This window comes from Syngnathoides biaculeatus, chromosome 6 (genome assembly GCF_019802595.1).
Source record: "Syngnathoides biaculeatus isolate LvHL_M chromosome 6, ASM1980259v1, whole genome shotgun sequence".
In the NCBI taxonomy this organism is placed as follows: Eukaryota; Metazoa; Chordata; class Actinopteri; order Syngnathiformes; family Syngnathidae; genus Syngnathoides; species Syngnathoides biaculeatus.
In genome coordinates, this window is record NC_084645.1 from 27,984,684 (window position 1) to 28,000,210 (window position 15,527).

Genomic DNA, 15,527 nt, shown 5'->3' on the forward strand with positions numbered 1-15,527 from the left:
ACACGTTGGAGACAAAACCCAAACCAACAGACGTGCCATGGAACACGGGATAACATCCATCCATCCATTTTCTTTGCCGCTTATCCTCACGAGGGTCGCAGGAGTGCTGGAGCCTATCCCAGCTGTCAACGGGCAGGAGGTGGGGTACGCCCCGAACTGGTTGGCAGCCAATCGCAGGGCACATGGAGACAAACAACCGCACTCACAATCACACCAAGGGGCAATTTAGAGTGTCCAATTAATGTTGCATGGTTTTTTTTTTTTGCAGGGGGGGGGGTGGAATCAAAATTAGAGTGCCCTGAGAAAACCCACATAGTCACGAGGGAGAACATGCAAATTCCACACAAGGAGGGCTGGGATTGAACCCGGGTCCTCAGAACTGCGAGGCCAACACTTTCCGGCTGCACCACCATGCTGCACATAAAATGTGAATTATTTTTAAAAATTAATTCACGTAAGCAAGTCAAGATACATTACAGCAATGGTGTCAAACTCATTTTTCTCACAGGCCACATTGTTGTTCCGGTTTCCCTCAGCGGGCCGTTATGACTGTGAAGCAAAAACATTTATTCATCTCATATTTACATCATCAATTTACAAACTATAGTTTTGGAATCAGAAATCACGAGTAGTGTTTTTCAACTATTGACGTTTGGTAACACAAAAATGCTTGTAATGTCTCAACTTTTATCATTTACGATATATGACAATTCGAAATTTTGGTACAGATTTTTTTTACAAGAATCACGAGAATTGACACTCTGGATTTGGCTTCGTGGGCCACATAAATTCAGATCTGGCCCCCGGGCCTCGAGTTTGCCACCTGTGCATTACAGTAATCCCGCCTCCGTCGTTTTGAATTATATATTTCCAGACCAAAGCGACAAGTAAAATCCACAATGTAGAAATACACGATTTGAATACACACTCGCCATGTTTTAAATTGTTCTTGAGGCATTTAAACAATTTCAAAATATGTATTTTGAGCGAGCGAGAGCAAGCAAAGTATTGTAAAAACCATCAGTGGCAGTTATGAGCGCGCAAAATCAACATTCCTCCGCCTCTCGCGCTCCAAAATATAGTTTAGCATCGTACACAATAACATATCATACAGTATGGTGTAGTTGAGTATAATAAAGTATCAAGTAGTCTTGTGTCATGTTGTGTTATAAAATATAGTATTGAACAGTATATTTTAGTAGTGTACTATAGGACAACGCGGTATTAAATATGTAGCGTAACCAATGTACCACGGCAGCAGCCCTGAATGATCTCCACACGAATCATTCAATAAATTGAATGTACAGTACACGCAGTACTGCAAAATGGCGGCTGACAACAACCCCGACGTGTCGCCGCCGCCTCCCCGTCAGCAGAAAGCTCGGCGTTAATCTCACCCGAGTCGAAATCTCGGCGCTACGGACGCGCTCGTCCCGAGAGAGGCGGGACGGAGGCCTCCCCGGCTCCCAGATGTGGTTTTAGGATTAACGGGTGCAGTTGATCCGGTCTGCTGCGGCAGAATGAGGTTAGCGCGTCTCCATTTAGGTCAAACGTTCCCTCGTATTCCCCCCGTTTCGGTTCTCTCGTACACTTTTGATGCCGGAGCAAAGTACTTGCTTCGGTAATATAGAATAGCGCAGTCAATACTGGCAAGTAGTAGTGTATAGTTCTGTCCATGCAGATTCAGAGTATTATAGTATTGTATAGTGTAGTATTATAACATTACAGTATTTCATAGTGGATATGTATCATTTTTTCCAACCACGGCTTTTCCTAATAGTATATCATTGTATTGCATAACATACTGCAGCGTTGTGTAGTATATTATAACTGTATTGCAGGGTTTAACGTCATATTCGGGTATAATATATTCGAGTACAGTATATGATGATAGTGTAGTCTGGTATTTTTTTCCCAACTTGGTTTTGATGAGATTTATTTAGCTTCACGTTTTCCCTTGTTCCGTGTCCATAGTACTGCGCGTCTGTTGGTTTTGTCTCCAACGTGTTCTCATCAGCCACTCCCCCCCCCACCTTATGTCAACCAATCAGCTCCCTCCGGTCACTCGTGGCTTGTCCAGGTGTGCCTTGTTGTCTGGTCAGTTCGATTGGATTAAATTTCCAGGATTTTTTTTTTTTTTTTGTCATGGTGAGGGTTTTTTTTCCCCGTCTGGGTATTTTGTTCATTTAATATCCATCCATCCATCAATCCATTTTCTTTGCCGCTTATCCTCACAAGGGTCACAGAAGTACTGGTCCACAGGGGGGTTTAGGAAAAGCCCCTAAATTGTCAACAGTGACTGCTGCTTCAGTGATGGCAGCCATGTTGCTAGTATAAGCAATGAACATTAGCAAGGACATTTTTAAACTATATTTCTTTCTTCGCTGCTTATCCTCATGAGGGTCATGGGAAGTACTGGACCACAGGGAGGTTCGGAAAAGCCCCTAAATTGTCAACAGTGACTGTTGCTTCAGTGATGGCAGTCATGTTGCTAGTGCAAGCAATGAACATTAGCAAGGGCATTTTTGAGCTACATTTCTTTCTTTGCTGCTTATCCTCATGAGGGTCGTGGGAAGTTCGGAAAAGCCCCTAAATTGTCAACAGTGACTGTTGCTTCAGTGATGGCAGTCATGTTGCTAGTGCAAGCAATGAACATTAGCAAGGGCATTTTTGAGCTACATTTCTTTCTTTGCTGCTTATCCTCACGAGGGTCGCGGCGAGTACTGGAGCCGAGGGCACATAGAGACAAACAGCCACACACACAATCAAACCTAGGGGCAATTTAGTGTCCAATCAATGTTCCATGTTTTTGGGATGTGGGAGGAAACCCACGCAAGGTACGAGGGAGAACATGCAAACGCCACAGAGGCGGGGCCGGGATCTAACCCGGGTCCTCAGAACTGTGAGGCCAACGTTTTTACCAGCTGATCATTTAATGTTCAGATTTTTTTTCATGTCTCAGTTCCCTTTTTCCTCGGCAAACTAAATCCATTTTGAATACGTCCTGCACTCCTGGCTGTCTTTTGGCTTCCCCGGCGTGGTGTCACGCAGCGTTGCCGCGTCACGTGTGATCACGCGCGAAATCGCACAGTTGCATCATGCGTCCGTGAGCTCGTCCTCTCATCATGCATCAGTGATGGCGTCCGCTTTGTCCTCTCCTTTTCAAGAGATCCTTTGTGATCATCCGCTCTGAAAAACGGTCCAGGTGAACACACGGAAGCTCCCCGAAGAGCAGACGAACGAAACGTTTGATACGGCACCGGCACGCCACAAACACTCCGAGTGGCGGCCAAACGCAATGAGATTTATCAAGGGCCCGGTAACGACCCGGGATGACCCTCACCTCGGTTGTCTTCGAACCGGGATCCGCTCCAGATCCCCGCGGCCCTGCGACGAGACGGATCGGGGATAAGAGGAAACGCGCTCGGATTGGAAGCGGGAATGTTCCGGCAAAACTGCTATTTGTAAAGCGAGCCTTTGAAGCGATACAACCGGCGTGTTTCCCGCCTGTTAGCTAACGTCTGAATAATCCGAGACAAGTCAGTAAATCGATTCAACGGAGTCCGCGAGGCTTCCTGTGAATCCTCTGTGAAGCGGGTCAGAAATGGGTCAGAACACTCAACGTTTACCGTTACATTTCCTTGTGACTTTACAGATAACTTGCAATGCGGGGAGTCCTCGGCCTACGACTGAGATCCGTTCCTACAGGAGCGACTTAAAATCAGAATTCACATCAAAATACTTTGTATGAAGTACAAATACATTGAAATAAAGAAGACGGTGTACTTAGCAATACTGCTGAGAGGTGGATGGAGAAGAAGAAGTGGAACCTGGTCCTCATTCGTCTCCATCTCGACAAGTATCAAAGAACCTCGTTTTGCGATCGTTGCGCCCGACATCGGAACGGAACCCTTCACGTGCGCTAAAAAACGGCTTTTGTCGTTAATAATTGTCACCACGGTCGACCGACTTTTTATGATCTTGAGCTTCGTTTCCATGGTGATGGATTTTCTTTTGGCCGCAGAAGCGTCGCTAAAAGACGCAGCTTTCTTCTTCGGGGCAATAATGTCGAAAAAAGGAGGGCGAAAAATGCAAAGATACTCCCGGCGCGGAAAAAACACGGACAAGCGTTAGCCAGACAAAATGGCGGACGGGGGACACCCGTTGCCAAGTCGAAAAGTCTTAGGTCGAGACCACCTCAACCTGAGGACTCCCCGTATTTAATAGTTCTTTTATAACCTCCATGCTCGCAATCTATTTTTAGGCCGTTTTGACATCAGCATCAATCGACGATGTTGGACTCGAGTTCACCAATCAAAGCACACAAAGTCACATGTCCGCACATAAAGTTCTCTATTGGGCTGGGCTGGCCAATCAAAGCGAGCCGTGACAACCACGCACGACTCATGTTTACGTTACAGCCCACAGCTGCCAATGTTATTATTTTATTTCATTATTATTTATTTTATGCTCACAAGTAACTGTAAAGAGCAGTTTTGTTCGCGTTCTCTCTTCATTTTTTGTTTCATCCAAGTCCACAAACTCAGCCCACATTTGACACAAATTAGGTTCATCGTGGGCGCCACGGTGGGTCAGCTGGTAAAGCATTGGCCTCACAGTTCTGAGGACCTGGGTTTGAAACCAGACCCGCCTGTGTGGAGTTTGCATGTTCTCCCCCATGCCTGCGTGAATTTTCTCCAGCAAAAACACGCAACACTAATCGGACACTCTAAATTGCCCCAAGGTGTGATTGTGAGTGCGGCTGTTTGTCTCGATGTGCCCTGCGATTGTCCGGCGACCAGTTCAGGGTGTACCCCGCCTCCTGCTCGTTGACAGCTGGGATGGGCTCCGGCACTCCCCGCGGTTCTCGTGAGGATAAGCGGCAAAGAAAAGCAATGGATGGATGGAAGTTGATCATGTCTGCTCACTTCCCTGCTTACGAAAGCCTCGAACTTGTGCTTCCCGATTCAGTGCGCCGATTTGAATTATCAACCTTGAATGGAAAAGTGACATTTTGACAATGAGACCATTGACGGAAAAGAAATGAAAATGGCGAGCGGGATGTGGGCCACATCTCACAGCTTGACGGTCACTGAGGTCTGAAGTGGTCCTCTGTTCGTTCGCTGTCGACTCACTCTGCGATCCGCGCTCGCTTCCTCCCTCATAGTGGGCCTCTGTCTCAGTAACTTCCTGTGACTGTGGAGCGCAGGCAGCAGGTGTTTGGGATTTCTCAAAAAAAAAAAATAATAAAATAAAATAAAAATTCGGCCATTGAAGCTTAGTTTCATTAGCAACAGAAAATTTGGTCGGCTCGTCCATCATAAGTCATCATCCTACACCAGGGGTGTCAAACTCATTTTTCTCACGGGCCACGTTGTTGTTCCGTTATGACTGTGGACCAAAAATATTCAATCATCTCAGCATATTTACATTATCAATTCATGAACTAGTTTTTGGAATCAGAAATCAAGGGGAATGTGTTTTTCAACTATTCACGTTTGGTCACACAAAAATGCTTGTAATAGCTCAACTTTATCATTTATGATATGTCCATCCATCCATCCATCCATCCATTTCCTTCGCCGCTTATCCTCACGAGGGTCGCGGGGAGTGCTGGAGCCTATCCCAGCTGTCAAGGGGCAGGAGGCGGGGGGAGCCGCACTCACAATAACACCTACAGGCAATTTAGAGTGTCCAATTAATGTTGCATGTTTTTGGGATGTGGATGTGGAAGGAAACCGGAGTGCCCGGAGAAAACCCACACAGGCATGAGGAGAACATGCAAACTCCACACAGGCAGGTCTGGGATTGAACCCGGGACCTCAGAACTGTGAGGCCAACACTTTACCAGCTGATGCGCCGTGCCGCCTATTTATGATATGTGACAATTTGAAATTTTCACACAGATTTTTACAAGAATCACGGACATTGACAGTCTTGATTTGGCTTTGCGGGCCACATAAAAATCATGTGGCGGGCCAGATCTGGCCCCCGGGCCTTGAGTTTGACACCTGTGCCCTACACGAAAGCTTTCGTGAAAAAATTTCCAATTCCGGCGTGAAATGGCTATTTTGTGAATATGTCCGGACTTTCCGTCAAGGCCCTCGTTCCTCAACCCTGGATTGCGTATCTTTTTCCCCTCTCGTGTCACCCACGGGAGGAATGCACTCAATCAAACCCGCGTCACGTTTCTGTTTACGCGCGTCGCTAAGCACAAAGCACGACAGCGTTAAAAGCTGACAAAGGTTTGGATTGTTTACGCGATCCTCCGGGCGAATAACTTCCTTTCTCGCTGACAGACGGAATGCCGGTGAGCGGGTCTTCGGACTTCAGGTGACGGCGTACGAAGCAGAGTCGAGCCAAATAAACAGCTGCTGACGAGAGTCATTGCAACAATGTTTGGATAGCGCTAGATTTATGTAGATGTTTGGATATTTTTACACAGTTTTAAGCTCGATAATCATTCGATTCTATATGGTGGTACCTTGACGTATGAGAAGTGTGCCGAGAATGAGCGATGTCAACCGTGACCACCCAGGCAGATAGCAGGCGATTCTTCAAAAAAAAAAAAAAACAAACAAAAGAGGCCCTTTGTGCTTGCTTCAAGTGTTCCACTGCAAAACTGAACATTAAAGACAATTAGACAATATATATCGCACCAAACCACATACAAAAAAGTGCAATACGTGGCTCACTGAAGACACAATATGAAATGCTATAAAGGCCAACCCCCCCCCCCACCAAAAAACAGCATTAATGTAGTGCCCATTATAAACATCTGGTATTCTGAAGGCTGACAAACACCAATTTACACACACACACACACACACACACAACACACACACACACACACACACACACACACACACACACACCACACCACACACACACACACACACACACACCACACACACACCACACACACACCACACACACACACACACACACACACACACACACACACACACACACACACACACACACACACAAAAGACTGGATAGCGCATGCACATCGAGTGATTTGTTGATGGGTTGAAGCCAGTTGGCCGCCATCTTGGTACTCCCAAAACGAGTGGAGGACGTAGTTTACAGCAGGGGTCACCAGCGCGGTGCCGGTGCCCGCGGGCAAACTGTAGGCCGAGAGGACCATATAAGGGGCCCACGAGGTATGTTGTAAAAATACCACAAACTGTTACTATTATTTGTGCTTTAAATTCTGAATCTGACTCGCTTACGTGAATAAAAATTTTAATTTGCAACAACAAATTAAAACAAAACTATTTTATGTACGTGTAATGAACGAAGTCTGAAATTTGCCGGAACAACAAATTTGCTCACGAAATAGCCCTCAGCCTTACAAAAGGTTGCTGAGGCCTGGTCTACAGGTTGGATTATGGCGGGGTTTTTCCTCAAAGTTTTGCATGTAAAATTAAAATTGGTCGTGTGAGCGTGACATTTTTTTCAGTTATGGTAAAATGAAGGATTTTTAATTCGACTTGGTAAGCCAAAAAAAAGGCTAAGTGCAAAGGAAAGACACCGTGACGACCAAACAACCTCACATATTACCCAGGGTCCAATTTCCGCGATGTTAACTTTTCCCAAAATACACTGTGAAGCACTATCATCATAACATAGCAAAAAAGTTGTCATATAAACATGAAATTGTAAGTCAGTTTGAAATATTTTTGTAAATACATGCTAAACGCATTGTTCATTTGTTGTCTCTGTGACGTCCTATTTCAGACAAAAAATTTAAGCTCGTTTCCACCCATTTGAAAATCAAATTCAATTTGCAGAATTCTGTATTATGAAATTCATGAAAAATGTCACAGAAAATGTGTTTTCTTGCTTATCTACTAATGAATTTTGGCAAAATATTTACGTCTTTTTCGCAAAAAACAAAACAAAACAACATGTCGGCCTATAAAGGTGAAGCGGAGAGGGAACAGTGAACAACAACAACCGTAAACAAAACTGTGAAATAAGCTCATCAGTAAATTAGAAAACAACAACAATAAAAAAAAACCAAAAACGTTACAAACAAACTTTAACAGTGTGAAAGTAAATTTTTCTAACTTACCTGTGGAATGTTTTCTCACAGCCACGAATCCGGCAATTAACGCACAAGTCGGCATGGTTGTTTCGGGAGTCTCGAAATGGCGGATGGCGACTTCAGTTTTGGTGGCCAATGAGCCATCCAGTCTTTTGTTTTGTTTTGTTTTTTAGATGAGTGCTGCCACACATCTAGGTACCACTGTACTAGTTTTTCCAAACCATTTTTGCCACTTTGTTTCAGGTAGAACAATTAGAATTGTTTTGGTCTTTGCCTGACATATTTTATTATGCATTTTTATTTGTTATTTTCTATTTTTAGGAGATTTCACTCGTTGTACTTTCCAAAAATTTGCATACCACTCTAGAAGTTTTTTTCCCCTCCTAAAACTATTCTTAAACCAGATGACACTTTTACGGTAAACGCAATGTATACTTATTTTTGATACTCTCAATAGATATTTAATGAACAAATGCATAATCACCACAATATTATTACTGATACACAGTTGTCCCCTGCAATTCATCATTATTAATGTTATAGTTTGAAATGAGAAGTCATGGAAAATAGTGATAATTACATATAAATATTATTTATTGTTCTATTTACGTTTTGAAATAACATGCAGAGTGGACAAGTGGCGCCTCCTAGTGGAATATCAACCACAGCTACTGTAATGTGATAAATGTGTGGCTTTACATTGGTTTTTATTTTTTCCTCACTTCAGTATTAATTATTATTATTATTATTATGTAGTTAGCTAGAGTCATTTTCTGTTCCAAAAGAGTACTTTTTGTGGTCAAGTAATGTATTTTTCCTCTCAAGCCAAACTATTTTTTTCAACTTTGCATTTTAATGCCAAAATACGATTATTGCCACGATAAAAATGCATAATTATACTATTGTAAATACGGTTTTGCTGAAAATTCGCAAAAACCGGTTTGGAGAAAAATGAAGACAAACTCCACGGGATACAATGAATGTGCAGCTTTTAATGGAAATCGGAAATGAGACAAATCTCAGCGGGGTTGCTTTCGCCACCTGCTGGAAGATAAAAATATGACAAGTCGACGTGACGTCACCAGAATTCAGCTCAGTCAACAGCATCAGAATCAACTTCACGTCTTTGGCTTTTTTTTTGTGGTGTTAGGTCATCGCAAAAGCTAGGGGAGGTGAAGACACGAAAAAGATTAAAAAAAAAAATCATAATTCATTACATAGCAAAACTTGAGAATTGAGAGAATAAACTGCCCATTATACTATACTTTTTTTTTTTTTAAATTCAAACTATCAGCTTTTTATGGCCAACCATTGCCTTTTAGTGGCAAAATCTGACTCTTTTATAGCAAAAATGCAAAATCTCAATTTTCTTATTTCTAACGACAATGACTGTACTGAAACTTAAAGGTCAAGTGACATGAAATGGATGATTTTTTTTTAGTATGTTATTAATGAAAAATGGACCCATCCATTTTTTTACCACACAAACATGATTTTGACATATATGGCTTTTTGTCACTTCTGCCATGGAAATCCTCTCGAGGGATTTGTTTTCAACAAGAAGCAGGAAGTGACGTACATGGCGGGACCGCCCTCAAGTGGACTCGTTTGTTTCTATTAGTTTTTACCTGCGGGAAGGTAGCTCGTCGTTCCTTCGTGTTCCCCTTCATAAGTTTCCAAGAGACCCGGTTCGTCGTGAAAAATAGTTAGAAGTGATCCCCATATCATCTAAATATGGCTTGAAACAATAGGGTAATATTGCCCCGGACACTTCACTCGATTGTGAGATGTTCTCTTCTTGGAAAAGAGCTTCCGTGTCAGCAGGGGCGTGTTCGTCTCCCATAGTCGGGTCCATCTCGTGTTTTCATTGGCGAATGTCCGGGGTGACGTCACGGGCGGGGGATGCAGCCAATATGGCGACCACTTGGATGTCGAGTGACACTTCCGCGTATGGACATTGAAGTGAATAATGTTATATGTATTTTTCATTTCAATATCTATTTTAGAATGTTTATACGGATGATACTTGACCTTTAACTTTTTTTTTTTTTTTTTCCTCAAGAGTTTTGTTCTTAAGAATCTTAACTAGTCAATTCATACTATTTCCAGTGATTGATTTTTCCATATATTTTAGCGACAAAATGGGGGGGCAGGATTCAACTACTGGAACTAGTAGTATGGAATCGAGTTGATAAGATTCTTAAAATAAGATATTGTATCTTCAAACAAGTCTTTTTGTCTTTCTGAAAAACAGTATCAAAATAAATCCAGTAATTTTCCGCTAAGAATTCACTTCACAAGATTTTGTGTGTATTTTTTTTTTTTTGCACTGTGTCAAAGGTCACTGGTAACAAGAAAAGATGAAAAGTGTGACTACCACGATAGAGCAGGAAGCGGAACGATTATGCCGCCGACGTTACCTAACACTTGTAGAGCGAGTTGAGTCGGGTGATGTCGTTCCTGCTCATCTGGCTGGCGTTGCCGAAGCTGACGTTGGCGTTGGGGATGGGCACCATGGTGGGCTTGTTGTTGCCGGAGAATGCGTACCTGCGCAACCGTTTAAAACACTACAATGACAAAATATTCAACTATGGTGGCCCAAAAAATTGAGGACTGTTGGATTTTTTTGCGGACAACCTTTGCGTTTAAAATAAAATAGTAGCCAACTGCAGGATTTTAGTGTTGACTGGTCCAATGTCGCATTTCAGTGCCACAACCATTTTTTTTAAGGCCATAATGATGACATTTCAGTGGGAAAATTGATGTACAAACCTGTGGTACTGCATGACAGAATTGTAGTCATACGCCGTGTTCATGTTGAGCGTGTTCATCTTGTCGAAGGCGTACTCCCAACCTGAAGAAGAGCATCACATCAGCACTCACGACATATCGTCAGGGTCTGTGTGTGTGCTCGCAGACCAGACTGGATGTTCTCCCAGAGGATCCGGATGTGTCGGTCTCGGTCGGAGCGACACTGCTCATGGTTGAAGCCGAGCGCGTGGAGGAGCTCGTGCTGCACGGTGCTGTGGTACAAGCAGCCCTTGCGGTCCAGAGACAAGGGCTGTCCGTTGCCGCGGCGACCCACGTACGAGTAACACCTTGAGCGAACGGCGTTAGTCACAGGGATTGCTGCTCAGGTAGGTCAGTGTTTCCCAACGTGTAACCTACGTCACCAAAGTCACGTGACTGGCCGGAAGTGCCGGTCAAACAAAGCATTGTTCAATGCTAAGTCGGTTGGAAACAACGCCAAAATACAACTTATAGCACGGCGCCCAGAGTTTTGTCCGATACCGTTAAACATTTAGAAAATGATAATAAACGAAAGTACGTGGAAAAATGAGAGACACTTGCCATAGAGGACCCATATTTAATACCGAAGTCAATGTTTTCGCCAATAAGAAATTGGACTATTAACCTGCTTCCGCTTGTCTTGGACGACTGGATCTACACGCGGATCTGGTGAGGAAGTCGTCGAGATTTACACGGAAGAGTTTGAAAGCGTAGAAAAGTCTGGACGCATACAAATACTTCGTTACTGGATCTGTTCTCAATCAAGAATAAATCCCACATAGTGATGGAGCCACTCAGATTTTTTCAATACAAATACCAATATTTAAATAAATGACGCCTGGTTCAACACACACTTGCATTCATTAAATATGATTGAAAAAAAAAAGACAACGAGTTGGCTCCTGCGTACATGAAGCATGTTCCACCCACATGTTAAACTTCGGTAGACCTCTCCGTGACAGACTTTTTTTTTTTTAATATGCATTGTTCTCAAATGAGTCCAATGTGTATTTAAAAAAAGAAAATAATGGGCTTCAGCCCCCGTACACGGAAGCGTTTTGCGGCCACACATTAACCTAGGTATACCTCTGTGTGGCCGACAGTTTATTTTCTTTTTTTTTTTAATACGCATTGGACTCATTTGAGAACAATGCATATTTAAAAAATAAAAAAATAATGTCAGGGAGAGGTTTACCAAAGTTTAACGTTTGCCCACAACACGCATCTATGTACGTTGGAGACGACTCGCTGTTGTATTTTTTATTTTTTAAATACGCATTGTTCTCATATGAGTCAACTTAGCATTATAAATACTTCTTGGTTATTTGAGATTGAGAAGAATAATTCCCACCTAAAGGGAAGTGATCGCTACACAGTCGTGTGTATTTGGTTGGGCACCATCCGTCACGTTTAATTGCCGAAATCCATCGATCTTTTCTGGTCTTTTCAGCTGGTATTCCATATCATGATCTCTTTGAATATCTGTCTCGTCTGTTGTAACAACCAACAGCACAACAAGTCTCCGGCATTGTGAATATTCTGCTCGGGTTCAAGGTCCCCCGCACTGTCGAGCAGCTCTTTTTGACCGGCAATATGGCGCCGTGAAAATGGTGACGTCACGTACACAAGCTCTAAAGCGATTTGTGTGTGTGTGTTTTTGCCGAAATACGACTTTTTGTAGTCAACCATTACATTTGTTGTGCCATAATGCAACTTTTTGGCTCAACGGTTGAAAATGTTTGGGAAAAATATGACCTCTTGTCACCAACCGTTAGATTTTTGTGCCAAAAAGAGCTAATTTTTTTCGTCAACTGAATTATTTTTATGCCAAAAATGCAACCACAATACAATCTCTGTGTTAGGTTAGGTGGGTTGCTGCATACCCATTGTTGGACTGGATGCTGACATAGTCTCTCTGGCGGTTGCGAGGCACGAAGCGAATGCAGGAGACAGACTGGAAGGAGTTCAGGCCGCGCTCGATGATTGAGCGCTCACGAGAAGCTTCATTCATAAAGAAAAAGAATATGAGGACATAATACTTCACAGCATATGAACATGAATTCTGGAATGTAGTAAATGTGTCAAATCTGATGAGAGAAGCTCTTTTTTTTAACTAAGGAATATTTTAAGGAATGTGATTGAAAACTAGTGGAGTAGCGATTACAAAAAGCGGTTAGCGAGCAATCACTAACATTCATGTGATTACAAAAAAGGAGCGTAATAAAAGTAGTGTGATTACAAAAGAGTGGTATTCAAAATTATGCAAATACAAAGCAGTACTGGCACTTAAGAGCTAACAAAAAGCAGGGTTAGGGAGTACAGACTCAAGTGTCAACAAAAAGCAGGTGATCAAAAAAAAGTAGTGTTAAGTACTAACAGCAATGTGATTACAAAAAGTGTGGCAGGGTGTACAAAACAAAGAGCAGTACTGGCAGTAAAGTGACAACAAGCAGTGACAGAGTGTACTGAAATTATAGTGACAACTAAAAGCAATAAGTACTAATAGTAATATGATTACATAAAAGTGGTAAGTAGCTTTAAGCCCATAAAAGAATGTGATGACAAAAAGCAGCATTAGCAAGCACTGACAGTAAAGTGATTACAAAAAGCAATAAGTACTGATAGTAATGTGATTACATAAAAGTGGTAAGTAGTTTTAAACCTATAAAAGTGATTAAAAAAAGCAGTGTTAGCGAGCACTGACAGTAAAGTGATAACAAAAAGCAATAAGTACTGACAGTAATATGATGACATAAAAGTGGTAAGGAGTTTTAAACCTATAAAAGTGATTACAAAAAGCAGCGTTAGTGAGTACTGACAGTGAAGTGATGAGAAAAAATGCATTGAGTACTGTACTGACAGTAATGTGACAAAAACCCCCATAAGTGAGTACGACCAAGAAAGTGATGAGAAAAAGCTGCGTTAAGTACTAAGAGTAATGTGATCACAAAAAGCAGCAAGAGTACTGAGCGGAATAAAAAGTACTGACAGCATTTCAATTACAATTGAGTGGTATTCAAAGTATTACAAGTGCAAATAGCTACATTGGCAGTGAGAGTAAAGTGGTAACAAAAAGCAGCGCTGACAAAGGGCGAGGTCACTGACAGTAACTGGTGGAGATGGTGTAGGGCACGTAGACTTTGCCGTCCGTGGACTTGGGCCACATGCACCCTCGCGACGTGCACTGGTCGGCGTTCCGCTCGCCGTCTTTGTCCACAGCAATGTCGTCCATCACCAGAGGCTCCTCCGCCGTGTGAACTGGCGACAGAGTCGCAAACAATCGGTGGATTGCATGTGAGCGCAAGCGGGTCCTATTCGGACCGCCGTCCTGTATTCGGTCTGAGCGTGGTTAGTGCGAGTTCGGAAGGGACTTACCCACATCTTTGTTGGCCCGCCACAGAAGCTCCGACACAGACAGCTCCTGCAGCAATCAATCAATCAATCAATCAATCACTCAATCAATCAATCAACTCTTTGCCATACATATCAAATTTGACATCTTAGGGGAATTTTTTTTTCCCTCAATTATTATTTTGAACGAAGAACATTTTATTATACTATATAGAACTTCATGTAAAATTATAATTATTAGTAGTATTTTGTTTTACAAAAAAACTATAAAACAATATTCCATATATGAATTAAATTAATTCATAGGCCTTTTAAAAGGAAATACATTTTTACACCCTGGTACTTTTAAGTTACAGGTGCAGATATTTGTCAATAAATACAAAGAGATTAAATTCAATTTAATGGGCCCTTTGACAAGTAAAATCAATTAAATTTACTGAATTTAACGTCATATAATGTCCTGGTGCATTCCAGTGGAGCTCTGCTGACGCAAAAATAAACAAGACAATTTATTATTATCAGTATTCAATATAGAATTGATTTTTTTGGACTGACTTTACATTTATTTTGAATAACAACCTAAAAATAAATATCTTAATGTATATTTTTAAATCAATAACATTGGCATTTAAAAATACCACCCAATAATTACACGAAAATTTCTGATTGATTTAAGTATTTCTCATCCATCCATTTTCCGTTCCGCTTATCCTCACGAGGGCCGTGGCTGGAGCCTATCCCAGCTGTCTTCGGGCGAGAGGCGGGGTACACCCTGAACTGGTCGCCGGCCAATCGCAGGGCACATATAAAGAAGCGGTCATTCGCACCCACATTCCGACCTACGGGCAATTTTGAGTCTTCAATCAATCTACCAGGCATGTCTCCAGTCTTCAGAACTGTGATGCAGCAAAACGAACATCAATATTTTGGGACACGAATAAAGCGATCTAACCTGCTGCGTGGCTGCACTGCACCGAGCAAAGACAAACAGCGCGAATATGGCGACCGGCTTCATGACGAAGATCAAGCGGACGACAACGAAGGTGTTCTGCCAGCGGCGCCGCTCTTTAAAAGATTGCCCCGACAACCTTGAGAACAGACGACGCGTTCCCAGGAGCAACGGTGGGAACGTGGCCTGTTGCTTTCTTCTATCGGCGTGGACTGGTGGTGGTAGGCAACCTGTGAAATTCCCACATGCTGAGGTTGCGTGACAAGGTAACAAACTAGTACAACGACCATTTTGGTGCTACTAGTAGGGTTCAGGAAGCTAGTACTGCATGACAGCTTTGTTAGTCATGCAGCACAATAGTTACTTACGTACTGGTAGGTCAAA

The 15,527-nt window shown here is 42.6% G+C and overlaps 1 protein-coding gene across 1 annotated transcript; it reads right to left on the reverse strand.

Annotated features, from left to right (window-relative positions):
- Positions 1–9,025: 9,025 nt before the first annotated feature.
- LOC133502170 (high choriolytic enzyme 1-like) lies at positions 9,026–15,256 on the reverse strand. The gene is made up of 8 exons (XM_061822654.1): positions 15,147–15,256; positions 14,219–14,264; positions 13,949–14,101; positions 12,727–12,844; positions 10,973–11,151; positions 10,826–10,907; positions 10,474–10,600; positions 9,026–9,216 (listed from the first exon to the last, which is right to left on the reverse strand). Exons 1-7 carry the CDS (start codon positions 15,207–15,209, stop codon positions 10,474–10,476), a joined length of 768 nt encoding a protein of 255 aa, XP_061678638.1. The 5' UTR covers positions 15,210–15,256; the 3' UTR covers positions 9,026–9,216.
- Positions 15,257–15,527: the final 271 nt, after the last annotated feature.

Coding starts and splice junctions, on each gene's coding strand:
- LOC133502170 (XM_061822654.1), bottom strand. CDS start 15,209: ATGAAGCCGGTCGCCATATTCGCGCTGTTTGTCTTTGCTCGGTGCAGT. Junction 14,265..15,146: donor GCAGTGCAGCCACGCAGCAG/GTTAGATCGCTT, acceptor TGATTGCTGCAG/GAGCTGTCTGTGTCGGAGCT. Junction 10,908..10,972: donor CTGGGAGAACATCCAGTCTG/GTCTGCGAGCAC, acceptor GCTCTTCTTCAG/GTTGGGAGTACGCCTTCGAC.